The 13,651-nt window shown below is 40.6% G+C and overlaps 2 protein-coding genes across 2 annotated transcripts in view; both read right to left on the bottom strand.

Annotated features, from left to right (window-relative positions):
• LOC146559816 (ADP-ribosylation factor 6-like) lies at positions 1–2,703 on the bottom strand. Its single transcript, XM_085243585.1, has 2 exons — positions 2,280–2,703; positions 1–1,694 (listed from the first exon to the last, which is right to left on the bottom strand). Exons 1-2 carry the CDS (start codon positions 2,592–2,594, stop codon positions 1,386–1,388), a joined length of 624 nt encoding a protein of 207 aa, XP_085099711.1. The 5' UTR covers positions 2,595–2,703; the 3' UTR covers positions 1–1,385.
• A 1,264-nt stretch (positions 2,704–3,967) lies between these two features.
• The window catches only part of ppm1lb (protein phosphatase, Mg2+/Mn2+ dependent, 1Lb), a 56,110-nt gene continuing 46,426 nt past the window's right edge, over positions 3,968–13,651 (bottom strand). The window contains exons 3-4 of the mRNA XM_085243584.1: positions 8,240–8,401; positions 3,968–6,153 (exon numbers count right to left, since the gene is read on the bottom strand). Of these exons, the coding sequence (XP_085099710.1) occupies positions 5,813–6,153; positions 8,240–8,401 (503 nt within the window). The 3' untranslated portion in view covers positions 3,968–5,812. The remainder of the gene's footprint in view (positions 6,154–8,239; positions 8,402–13,651) is intronic.

The raw sequence follows: 13,651 nt of genomic DNA, 5'->3' as shown, positions 1-13,651 counted from the left end.
AAACTGAATAAAGTCTGGACTTTATCATTCAAAGCCCAAACCACAAAATAATTGCCAGAAAATTGAGATTGTTTTTGAAAATGAAACGTTTATTGAAACTTCTGACAACTAAAAAAAGTCTAAATTTTAATATTAATTTGTATAAATGTCTTTTAATTTGTAATTTTTTAAATGTTGTTTTTTGTTTATTTTGTTTGTTTGTTTGTTTTCTTGCTTAAAAATGTGTTGTGCAATTTATTTGACCTTTTCAGGGGGGAAATGCCATACTGATGTTGAAGAATCCTCAAAAACTCCCAAAAAACATGAATCAAATATTATAGAAGAGGCTTTAGAGGGTTAAATACTGTCACTTGGTCTGGATAAGTGTGGTCAAATCAGGCCCACAGGCCGACTGGAGCCATGATAAAGATCAGGAATAACTCCAGAAGTTAAGACAAGCACTGAAAAGCCAGCTCAACGGTAGGAATAAGATCCAAGCTATCAGTCCTTCAACACCCAGCTCTGACCCAGGACAGAGATGTCACTGATGTCAAGACATAAAAACTCACAGAGATCTCCACCCAAAGTCCAGCACCCTGAGGCTCTATGAGCAACCGAGAGAGGGAGGGCGAGGATTAGTCCATGAGGTAACACGGAGCATCTGTTTGCCTTTGACGTGTAAACTAGGAGGAGGAAGCTTTGGAGAATTTCATTTCAATCATTTCAATTATTTTTACATTCCCTGAATGCAACAAGTTTGAACAAATTACAATTAACAAAAAAACTTGTTGTGAACACATCCTGAAAGGCAAAACCAAGGAGGCTATTCCTGCTGTCATTGGCTACCCTAACATGCTCATTTTGCAGTACTGCAGTACCACTTTTCCACAAACCTGCCTGATTCAAATACTTTTATTTAATTAGAAAAAAATACAGGACAAATGAAAATACACAATTCAAACCTTAGATATACAGTAGATATGATTTGTATTCACATTTGTGTCCCTGAAGATAATCTACCACTAACTCTGAATATTGTAATATTGTGACAATAACAATAACACAAATAACAGATTAAAAGATAAACAAGTTAAGTGCACAGCTGAGGCGAGAAAACTTGCACAACCACCAACCGCTATCAGCTTTTTTACGTATTATCAGGCTAAATATTTGCCTATGACAGCTTGAGACTGTTTTCCCATAATCTGCTAATCCAAGATTTTTCACAGAATACTAGTGGTCTGCAGTCACAGTCTGAGGACACTCTGCCCTCAGTGTGATACACATTCTTATCTCTGACTATTGCACTCTGTCTGTGACTCAGGCCGTTCAGTGATGTGTTGCAGAGGCAGGCAGGGGGAAATCCTGCACGGCGCATGAATAAAACTAAAGAAAGTCTTCATCCATCAGCTGCCGCAGAGCAAGGATTGTTTCATAGCCGTGACACTGAAGCCTTTAGACCTCATCTTCACCTTAATGTCCTCTTGAGTCCGTTTCAGTGGGGTCTTCATGAGATACACTATCCTCCTGAAACCTTCCTCGAGTCCCATCCCAGTTGTGGCCGAGCACGGCTGGATGTACCAGGCCCTGCCTTCGCACACTTTTCTCAAATGAAGTTTCAGGCAAAGCTCCTCTGGGCTCAGAGCTCCGGGTAGGTCCTGTTTGTTGGCGAGGACCAAGAGAGGAACCTCCCTGAGACTCTCGTACCTCAGAATCTGGTAAGCAGAGAACACAGTGAGGGCCGGCACTACAAACTTTTTAGAAAAGCCTGAGTTTTGTGCTTGCTTCCAGGTTTACTATAACTATATGGTTTACAACACATTAAAATTAAAAATAGAAGAATATCTTGGCATTTATTATGCATTTATCAACAATTAGAAGGTTTTTTGTGAAGACTTTAAACTGATAATCCTAATGACCTCTTAATACCTTTAACATATGAACACATTAAAAACCACCCTCCTACAACTACATTATAATGCGTGATAGATAATTTATTAAAGATATAAACAGGAACACAAAATAAAGCACCTGTAAGATTAATTTGCATGTTTTATTGTTTTGTCCACAAAAACAATGCCTTCAAATGACCTCATCAGAAGTTTAAATACAGTGCCTTGAAGTTTCTTGAGTTGCTAGATTCGAAACTAGTTGCAGTGCCACAAATCCCTGCTCATAAATACCCTACATGCTTTCAACATTTCCCCTTTCGAAGGCAGTTTTGGAAACAGATTTGTAGCATCAAAGCCTGCACAGTGAAGGTGCATGCTCAACAATAAAATATTCGTTGGTTTATTTACCCGATGGAGTTCCTTGCGGGCCTCGTCCAACCGTTTCAGGTCCCTGCTATCCACCACAAACACCACTCCAGCTGTGTCGGTATAGTGATGCCTCCAGTGGGGCCTCATCTTTTTCTGGCCCCCGACGTCCCACACAATCAGTGCCGGGCTGCTCCTGTCCGTCTCCAGTGTCTCCACATTGAAACCCACAGTGGGCACTGTCACCACACTCTCGTTGTACTTCAGCTTGTAAAGCAGCGTGGTCTTTCCTGATCCATCCAGGCCCAGCATCAGGACTTGTGCTTGTTTCTGATACTTGGATCCGTGAATACCCATGTCCTAAGAATGCAGTCCGTGTCTGTGGAGCTTTCTCTCTTTGTGCAACTGTGTAAACTACGCTGAGTGCACTCAGTGTGTCTGCTGTCTTATGAAGAACGAGTAATCCCTCCCCTCTGTTGTGTCCAGATTCCTTCTGGCCTTGCGTAGCTTTCAGTAAAGCTATTTATATGTGAACTGACGGTGCAGCTGAGTGGGGCAGCATGCAGTTCTCTGGTTACCAAAGCACAGTCAGTGGAGTCACATCACACCTGCCCCGGATCATCATACACACCAGCAGCAAGGAAGTCCATGTTTGGCACAACGGGGAAGATTGTGTTACCTCCTGGCTGGCTGGTCACTGCTGGCCTCATACCAGTGACATCACAGCTAAAGTTTGATAGCCGTAGCAGATGGGCAAATTCTGTCTAACGTGTTTGGTCAAAGTGCAGCTTCCAGAAGCCTCTGAGCCAATCTCAAAATGTAACATTAATCTCAAATACATTTGCATCTAATTAAACAGAGTCCTGTTTTTATTAGTGAATACAAAAAGGATTAACTACACAATTTACTTGTCATATTTAATTACCAGTGATTCTGGATACTTATTATTGGATCTCCTGACTGCATTTTAGGTTTCATGTCACTGTTTGTTGCAGCTCTTTACAGACCTTTTATCTGGCTGTCAGGTTTAACTGGTGTAATCAACTGTGGACTTGTTTATAATGTCAGCAGCAGAATGAACTGACCTGCGCTAACAAAACCACAAATGGCAACTTATGTTAATTAACATCTTCAGATATCCTCCAGCAGGTGGAATAAACAGACTCAAATCTAAAACTTTGAAAAGTCAGAGATCATCAGTTGATTTTGCCACAGCTTCTTTTTAAATAATGAAAATAAGGCACAAAATAGAATTTGATCACATTTTAGTATGATGAGTGTTGATAGTACACCTCATTTATTTGAAATTCATCCAGGGACCCAGACTTTCTTGTCATTTTTTAAAGTGGCCTTCAGCAACAGTTCTCCAGGTTTTCTGAAGATCTTCCAAAGAGATCTTAAAAAAAAAAATCTGAGGAAACAGGACAAGCGGAGGGCAAAAGAAGTGGCAGGTCTAATAAAAACTGTAGCAGATGAACAGTATCTGTCCTTAAGAAACAGAAAAAAAATAAGCAAAGACCTGAAACAGGAACTGAGAGAATCATCTGATCTGTAAGTCGATCCAGCTACGCTTCACTGAAGCCTCACCAGATATGGTCTGCATTTAACCCGGTGCTGCTGTTTCTCATTTATTTTTACAAAGAAATAAGAGGTGGTTCAAGACTTTTGCACAGTACTGTAACCTACATCTGTACAGAATACATTAAAATAAAAAACTCCACACACAATAATGATGCGATCTTTTATCGTTTTAATCTTACCTTTGTGATTTACACCTTAAAATTTCTGAATTTTCTCTTTTTTACAGTTTATGAAATCCAACAAAAACAAGTACAAATGCCACACAAACATCCCGTAACATACGTTAGAGGAAAAATGTGAACTGAAAAAAGCACAGACAGTTTCATTGGGTATATATCTCTGAAGTGAAACAGCTCAGGTAACAGGCGCCCCGCTGCGTTAAACATTGGAGGAGTGATACACGAGGACAGTATGTACATTCATCTTACAATTTGTCTCTCGGAGACATGTTTTCATCATTGCTTTTCCACATTTGATTTAAGGAGGGATGACGCTGAGGTCGTGCACTGTGCGCCGTGTGGTCGACTGCGTTACATCAAAAAACCGAGAAGTCGTGTTGGCAGCGGACTCGATAACAGGATATGAACAGCTAGAAAATAAGGCAACGATAACTGATCTCATTCAAAGGCTCGTTATGATTAAGTTCAGAGTAAATCAAAAGCGATGCGATTCAGATCCACGACTTTTGCCTTAGTGAGATGAGACGCTGTGAAAAGATGAAAACATAACTGTATGCTGTCGGTTTAAGTTCATCAGGTAGATTGTAATAAATGATGATGTAACAAAAGTCACATAAAGGAAGGGGATGTCAATATCTGTGAAATAAGTCTTTTAAAGGGTGTAATATAAAATCCTACATAACATAATGCTTAAAACTGCCATTTATTATTATGATAGAACCGTTTACCTTCTTCATACCTCTCCAGGTTAGCGGTCAGGTATTATATGAGATAACACATTAACCTTTTTGAATTAAAACTTAGCAGTTAGTCATAATGAGATGTTACTTTGTTGTTACTCCAAACATTTAATTACACTTTTACAAGCTACAATATTATCCAACAGTTATTACATTATTAGTAGTTACACATCCTGATGAGTTGGGCCAGAAAAAAGCAGGAGAGGTCAAACGTGAGGGTGAAACGCTTCGGTGGAACAGAAACTCTTAGCGATCGTTTTAATTAAAGACACATTAGAAAACGGGGCAACTCAAGCCAAAACATGAAGGTTTCCCCACATCCAGCAAGTGTGATGTAACAAAGTGGTAAGTGCTATTGCTGTACAGTATGAGCAGTAACGTGTTTTCATTTGTGTTGGTCGTGTAGAAAACCCGCCACCGTGCTGAACAACAGATTTCTTAATCGATAAACACAGACAAGGTGGAAGAAAGAATTTGGAGGTCACAGACAGTGAGGGAAAGACATAGTTTGGAAATTACTGGAAACATCATGCTGTCATTTAAAAGGGACATTACAATGGGGCAACGAATCAGATGTTAGTGTCAGACATGTGTGCAAGTTCATCACAAAGAGACATCAATGACTGTCACCTCTCTCACACACACACACACACACACACACACACACACACACACACACACACACACACGCACACACACGCACACACACGCACACGCACACACACGCACACGCACACGCACACGCACACGCACACACACGCAGGATCATAGCCGCACCCACAGCTGCACAAATATTAATCAGATTATCTGCATAACAGTGATCCAGCTCGCTTTACGGTGCCTCAGAGATATGGCTAAGACTAAATGAAGGACATTTTTATTGGGTCACTTTTATCGCAAAGTAAAGCAGGCGAGGGGGGCATGACGGGGTGGGGGTCGGATGCACTGAGGGACAAACTGCTGTAAATATGTGTGATAGAAATAGTTCTCGCTCAAAAAGCGCTTATTTCATCTTAAGTATATTCTTATTTATATTCAGACACAAAATAGATACTGTGCGCAGAAGACGTGCGGTCTACTTTTCGCTGGCCTTGCCTTTGAACTTGACCACCATGACGGTGATGTTGTCAGGGCAACCGCGGTAGAAGGACTGAAGGACGATGCTCTTGGCGCCAAAGTGCGGCTCGTCCAGTCGTTCCCTGATGAAGCGAACCGCCTCCTCGTTGCTGAAGGTGTCCCACAGGCCGTCCGACGCCAGGATCATGAACTCGGGCTGCAGCTTGTTCAGGTCAAAGGACATGACGTCGGGATCGGGAATGACCACGTTGAGGTTTTTCAGAGGGTAATCGCCCAGAGAGCGGGACATGGCCAGGATGCCCTGGACGCGCCACGAGCCATTGAAACTGATGAAACCGCCTGAGGATGCGTGGGTAGGATATTAGAAAAAATGTAAGAAACCAGGATAATAAGACAGAAATTACAAAAACAAAGGTGGGAGGAGACACACGTGTATAGCTGTATAGCTACTTAACCATTAAAATGTAAAATATTCTGACAGATTAAATGACAGGATGTTTCATCAACTAAGAAATGACATCAAAACGCAAACATGGCTCTTTGCCACTGACCCAGTGCAGCACTGTTTTTGTTAGAAACATTTAAATTCATTTCACATCCTGCATGTACAGCTGTGAGTCCACTATGGCTTCCACAGATATGCAGACAGGGAATTATACTGGAAATTACTGGATACTAGGCCATGAAGACTTCCGAATTTGCAGTGAGCAAGGCCATATGCAGGATGTTAAAAAGTACTGAGGTTAAAAGTTCAGGCCATGGCTATAAACAAATCTAATTATGTGTAACTCTGACTAATAAAAAAGGTCCAAAATTCCTGCAAAAATTCCCAGAAAAAGCAGAGGACTTGGTCTCTCTGTCCTCGCTTTAGCAGCCACTGATTCTTCAGCTTCTGTGAGGTATTAAAAGTTAAGCTTGTAAATGCATCTTCAGGCATTTATCGTTATATTTGTATTCAAATAGCCCATGAATTGTGTTTTTTCCCCATTAATTTCAGTATTTTAGCATCATTGCTGCTGACAGCATGTTACACTAACCCTCAGGAGGCACCAAACTCACTGTGGACCATTTATGGATAATTCAGCCGCTAAATGAGCTTGTTTGGCTCATGAAGCTTTATTACATCTTTTCTTTTTGTTGTTGATGTTATAATAGAAAAAATTCGCCCGTTTTTTTCTTCTCTAGTCTCAGTCTTTTATCTTTTTTGTCTCTTGGTGCAGTCTCCGTCCTTTTTTTGTTAATAAAAATGTAAAAATCCCAGCAAGGTTTAAGTTTATGATTAAATACAAATTGGTTATCATTTCTCAGCACAATATAAAGGAATGAGGACAAGTTCAAGACTTTTCCACAGAACAGCACAGACTGTTAAGAATATACCTAATTAATATTATTATAAAGCTTTAATATAAATGTAAACATATTTTATTATTAGTGTGCAAATTTTAGGGGAAAAGGCCTCTGATTTACTGTGTTTTGTATTTTTTTAAATAAATTAGTCTTAAATCTTAAATGTGAATTTGCTGTTCGGTACTTGATTTATTATTGAGGAGTTAAAAATATTTTTATTTCTATGTTTTTATTTAAAAGTGACAGTGCAGTTTGACGTAGTTCCAGTGCAGAGCATTAAACAGTTTACAGTTTATAATTGTTGCTAATTTCCTGCCCTTGTCCCTTGTTGGGCTTTTACATCGACAATGCACAGGCAAGGTTTACAGCATTCACATAAATTTACTTTTCTATTATCAGACCATAAATTTACTCAGCCAGATGCTCCATAATGCAAAGAGATCATCAGCTCTCCTCAGGAGAGTGCTGGCGTTTTAAGGCTGGTGTTGGAGTAAAGGCTCTTCAGAAGAGATCAGTACAACAGTCATTCTGCACATCACAGTTTATGATTGAAGCTTTGGGTGCACTTCTCACTAAAGGCTGCTAAAAAACTGTATGAAATTTCTCCACTGAAAACATGCTTCTCTTATCAGTCAACAAAATCTTTCATCTTCAGTACCAAATTGGACCACTAGATGGCGATAGTGGGCTATCCTTCTGCCGATCACACTGACTAATCTGGAAATTTGCCATCAAACTCTCCTCACGCAGAGAGTATGCAGATTGGGTTGGAGGGAGAATTGCGCCTACGATTACACCTTAAACACTGAACACCGTCTGGCTGGTTTTGATAACATGCTGCTTTAGAAGCAGATAGTGTTATCAGTCAGTAGGTTTCGATGTCAGCCTGAGACTGAGATGTATGAGGGGGGAGGACTGTGCAATGGCTTTTAGCTTTGATCATAAGAAGACTCATTTCATGCTTTCATAGCAACAATGTGAGTTTGGATGCTCCCTCAAGTTTTAACTGAAGTCTTTTCTGTTGCTCTGAATATAATGAGAACTGCGTATGGGTCTGGATCGCAGCCCATTTTCTCACCGGCCTTCTTGATCCTCTTACGCTCCTTGAGCTGGTAAGGTTTGTGGTCGTGCGATAGAGGAATGGCATTGCCGTCTTTATCGCAAAGAACTCCGCGTGAGTCTCCAACATTAGCCACTGTCAGCTCCTTATCAGACAGCAGGGCCACCAGACATGTAGTTCCTGAAACAGAGGAGGGGAAGGGTAGAGGAGAAGCAAGGAGATGATAATCACGGTAGCTGGACATGAATTTCATAGCAGTCCATCAAACAGCTGCTGAGATATTTCTGTCTTTACCAGAGTGATGGAAAAACAGCATTCATGTGGTTCAAAAATACCATGCTGTTATTAATCAGTGTTTATTAAAAACAATGTGACAGCTGATAAATTTATGTCAGCTCATTATATCCCCAATTCTTAAACCTTAGTATGTGTGATTGAAAACTTGATCCAGTGACAGACACACAATGTTTTACAGTACAGTATAAAAACACAGCGCTCTTCCAAGACACGCACGTCCGTCCTGAAGCCACGTGCAAACAATTCAAACGCTCTTTGACGCAACTTCTCTTTCTTCCACTCTTTTTCTCCTTCCTCTCTTTGTTTAGCTTCCCAGCCAGGCAGAACAGTGTATGTACTCAGGATCTGAGGCCTATTGTATGAGATCCAAAGTCCTGTAGAGAAAGAACAGATCTGCCTGTTTGGCCATCTGCTCACACCGAGCGAAGACAAAAGTGGACAGAGAGAGAGGGACACAGGAAAGAGGGAAAAGAAAGTTCTGGACCACCCGGACAGCGAGAGAGGGGGTAGAGTCAAGTCACAGTCAGGATTTTAGGGTAGAAAAATGCCAAAGGAGACAAAAAAGGGCTAAAAACTAAGCAGGTTTAAATGCCACTACAAGTATGTGGATGACCTACTAACATTTCAAACTTTTCTTTTAAGTTTCACATATTTGTGCCGATGCTGACTGAAAATGTATGTTTCAGCTGTTTCTCATTGAACCCAATGGAATAAATCTCTTCTCCATGAAGGCTTCTTCCATCAGTTTGCAGTTATTCTGTCCCAGACCTGACGCAGTCGCTTGGTGAGCAGTGAAACGGTAAAGAAAAGGCTGCAGTGCATGATGCAGATGAAATAAAACAAGTGTGAGATGGGCATAGAGCTGGAGGACAGAGACAATTCCTCAGCAGGACAGTGATTTTATTATTCCCCTTTGAGGAAAGATTTGGGGTGAAACTAGAGGCGGAAAGTAACTAGTCTGAAGTGAAGTGAAGTGAAAATTGATGCCGCTTAATTGTAAATCTCACAGACCTTGTGAAAAATCTATTTCTATTAGTTTCACCACGTTATGCATCCCTACTCCTTGTGCCTATAGCTGTCACTGCACTGTGCCATGCTGTCCAGCTAATTATCCTTATCTAGTTCCCATGGTGATAGAGATAATGGACTGAGGTGCCTTCCTAGCACACCCTTCCCCAATTAGCCCAGCCTCTCAGTGCACACATTCAGCATTCCCTATTAAAATGGCACCATGGCCCATATGCACCCTGTGCTCATGCTAATTATGGGCTTAGCTTGGCCAGGCACACCTTCAACACTCCAATACCATTAACATCTTAACCCCAGTTAGTCTCTCACTTCAATTTGCAACACTGCACTAATTCACTCTTTCAGTTAGCAAACTCTGATGGGCTCTATTTATGCTCTCAAATACATCTGGAGAGTTCAGTCTAAGTGTATCCACAGCACCCGAATGGATTTATGCACTTAGCCAACCTGCTTGGCATTTAGGTGAAAAATGTGGGGTCAGGACTGCCACCATCGCGCTCGCCCTACCTCGCGGTCTTCTTCAAAGCCTTTCTAAAAACACTACCTGCCCATTAGCACATCCACAGTAATTTTATCCCTTAAGAGCTGCCATCCTGCCTTACTTCCTTGGACTTGAACTGTTAACATTTAGAGCAGTATATTATTTTTAGAATGTGGATCATTTCGACCTGCTTTATAAAGTCAGAGCAACACTCTGGATTTGCATATCACGCCTCTCAGACCGTCTCAGGTTTTTATTTTCATTCCATTCATTTTTTTTCACCCCTAAATAACTACAGCAGCTTCCTCGGGGTCAGTCCCAGCCTTTCTGGAGCCCTGTGTAAGATTTAGCTTTGGCTTTAGTGTGCAAAGCCGAACCAACCTATCATTTCTCCACTCTCTCGTTCTTGGCAAAATAGGAGAGTAGCAGAAGATTTGATTTAACTGGGCTATGACCATATCTATTCTAGTTAGTCTAGTTCAGGGAGTTTGGTTGTCAAAGTCAAACCTTAATCTGCTTTAACGTTCCTCCCCTAAAGCTGGAATGCATGCTTAATATAAACAGCACAAACAGAGGTATTCAATTCACTTCAATGTTATTTACATAGCTCCAAATCAAAACAGCATTCGCCTCAAGCCGCTTTATTTTGTAAGGTAAAAACCTTGCAAAAACACAGTGAAAATCCCCATGATCGAGCAAGCACTTTGGCGACAGTGGGAAGGAAAAACACCCTCTCAACAGGAAGAAGTTGAGGGTAAGGGGAGGAAAATGCTCTCCTTTCTTGGTCAAAACCCAGTGGCCACCTTACCCTCCACGCAATTTATCTGCCCAAACTTCAGTTTCGCATCCAGCAGAAATGAGTAGAAGCCAGCAAAGCCTTCTCTCTAATGCTGCACTCATTAATTGATCTTTATACAACTTGTGTAGTAGACCTCGAGACCTGAATGTTGGTAGAGTTAACCTTTAATATAATTAATCTTCCAGTTTCTTTTCCCTTCCCACAAACAAGAGGGTGCAGAAAAAATAAAAAGCTTAACGCCCCGAGGCCTTACAGACCTTAACAAGTCTTTTAGAAATAACATCAATCTTGCAAAGACTTAAAACCTGAATTCTAAGGTGAGAGCGAATTCCTCACACACACACACACACACACACACACGCACGCACGCACGCACGCACGCACGCACGCACGCACGCACGCACGCACGCACAACAAGCTTACAATCTATCCAAAGGTTGTACAGTCCTGCAGTGGGCAGCAGCTACTTTAAAAAGTCTCCATGGTGAGTTCAGGACAACGGAGGTGCAACTGTGACGTATGTCTGACGTTGGAGCCCATCAAACGTGTTCGATACTAGCTTTCTTCAGTGTTAAGCTGATGTTACAGCTTTTCCTACCATTCAGTCTGTTTTTAAATACTTACAAACTGATCAGTCATAATCTATTCCTCCCTTTGACCACAACAGAAAGAGGAATGCTTGAGGTCTGCTCCTAAATTACATCACGTATTACTGGAGGATTCCTCTGAATCTGCTGTAAAGAGACTGGAAGCATGAAGAGAGGGCTTATATGATGGCATGCTCTGAGGCTCATTTGCAAAAAGTTGACTTTTTAAAATGAAGGGATGGTATTCTACCTCAGCTTCAACACTGCCAGTTGAAAAAAGCCACTAATTTTATCAGGCCTTTCAGAGCCCTTAGGGCCCTCTCTTAAGTTATCTAGAGAGAATTGTTCTGACTTCGATGTTGGTAACATCTGAATATCTAATACCCTATAAATAATCCATTCACATAAGGATTTTTGTTTGTTTTTCCTCTTTATACAGATATATAATGCTGTGACTGGTTGTGACAAAGTGGAGTAGCAGTTGCAATGCTCTCCATTTTTTTCCCGGGTTTGTTTGTGTAAGCGTTTTGTTGCCGGCAAATCAAACATTCTGCAAATTAAGGCAAATACTCAGTCACGTTTCTTTATATTTTATTATGTTACAGATTAAGTCATTTGTTCATACTTACTTTGTTTTTCTTTTCAGTCTTCATGAAATTAAATTCACTGTAAATAAATTGCTCACTTCCCTACCACCTTCCTTGGCGTTCGAGTCTGACTACTTCACACTGGGCAATTATTCAATAAAAGATATTGTTGGCCAAAAAAAGCTGATGTCACAGCAACCAGTGTAAACTACTTTTCTCTAGCCTGAACATTTATAAAACCTTATACTGGAAAAAGGTTTTAATCTTTGCTGTGTCCTATTCTCACTTTATTTACCTAATCCCAGAAATAATGTTCTCCATGCTTTAAACACTACAGACTGATGAGCAGCCACCAAATATCCATCAGTTTCAGGTCACAGGGTAGGCATTGATGACATTGATGACATGCTCGAAAGCGCCTTCACAGTGATTAGTTGGGATCATAACACCCTGCTGGCCTTCATAGTTACTGGCACCAAAATTCAAACTGTTTCTTCTTCTGCCCCATAAACAAAGTGGCTGCAGAGTTTGAAACAAACTGCTGCAAGCTGACTTTGTTTGAACAAACATTTAGTTAAAGTGCGTTTTAAAGTAACAACAGCCATCAGTCATACTTAGTCAGCTGTAACTGTTTCTGTTTAAGTAGCAGCACAGACACAGTCAGGAGGCTGAGTTTTGTCCGATTATGATCAAAAATAATTTATAAGAGCCGACATTTTTGAACAACTTCAACAACCACTCTAGCTGTAGTATTAGGTGGTAGCAGACCGAGTTCATGGTCAGATTTTGATCATGACACCGTAGCTCAAATGATCTTTTCAAACCATTCCACTTTGATCAACTGAGTAAATTTGAGCAAATTACTGCATTTAAGCCTGGGTGGTCTCTATCGATGGTGATGTGTAGTTAGATTTCTGGGGAGGTGCACGTCAGGTTACGGCCTAGGTTTGACAACCTTAAATATGACACGCTTATTTGACTTTTTGTTATTGCAAATAAATACATTTAATTAAAAAACTTTCAGAATGATCTAATGAAAAAGCAACTGACCTCACTTTATATATGTAACTGGCATTATTATGAAAAAGAAAAGAAAAAAAGGACTGGATCTGCCACAGTTTACACAGCCTCGTTCCACACGCACTGTAGGTTTAAAAAAACTGCACCGAACACATTTGGTATAAACAAATATTTGCCTGAAGGGGAATATGTGGCACACAGAACATACTAAAATTCAATGATTAATGGCAATAAAGAAACACAAAAACATACGCATGAGAGCAAAAACACAACGAGTAGTGCCTCACTAAGTGGAGCTTCATTCTTGAGAGATTTGAAGATGAAAATGAATAAAGACCGGTGACCTCCGGGAACCCTTACAGTGTCTCTTAGAGGTCAGAAACCGGAGAGGATGTGAACAAAATGATGCCGTGTAGGGTGAGGTTGGTACATGAATGTTTAATTTCTGCTGTGCAAAAAAGTTAATTTGTTTTTGTTATACATATTTTCATCTTCCTGGAGACAGACTATGGTGCACGTAATATTTCTGCACAAATTTAAATCTTACATTCCCAACCTAAATAGTTGTTTAATAGAATAGACAGACGCCTTTTTTTTTTTTTTAAGATGACATGGCTAACGGGTCAGCGT

The sequence above is a fragment of the Mchenga conophoros genome, linkage group LG14 (assembly GCF_057382185.1).
Source record: "Mchenga conophoros isolate Kocher_MC1m ecotype Shallow Benthic linkage group LG14, M_conophoros_male_GT1.1, whole genome shotgun sequence".
NCBI classification, from domain to species: Eukaryota; Metazoa; Chordata; class Actinopteri; order Cichliformes; family Cichlidae; genus Mchenga; species Mchenga conophoros.
This window is presented reverse-complemented; position numbering and strand designations above follow the sequence as displayed.

What these genes read in the sequence shown, in the direction of transcription:
- LOC146559816 (XM_085243585.1), bottom strand. Translation starts at nt 2,594, where the DNA reads ATGGGTATTCACGGATCCAAGTATCAGAAACAAGCACAAGTCCTGATG. An exon ending in CCCGCAAGGAACTCCATCGG is followed by an intron (nt 1,695 to 2,279) that starts GTAAATAAACCA and finishes TCTGCTTACCAG; the next exon opens with ATTCTGAGGTACGAGAGTCT.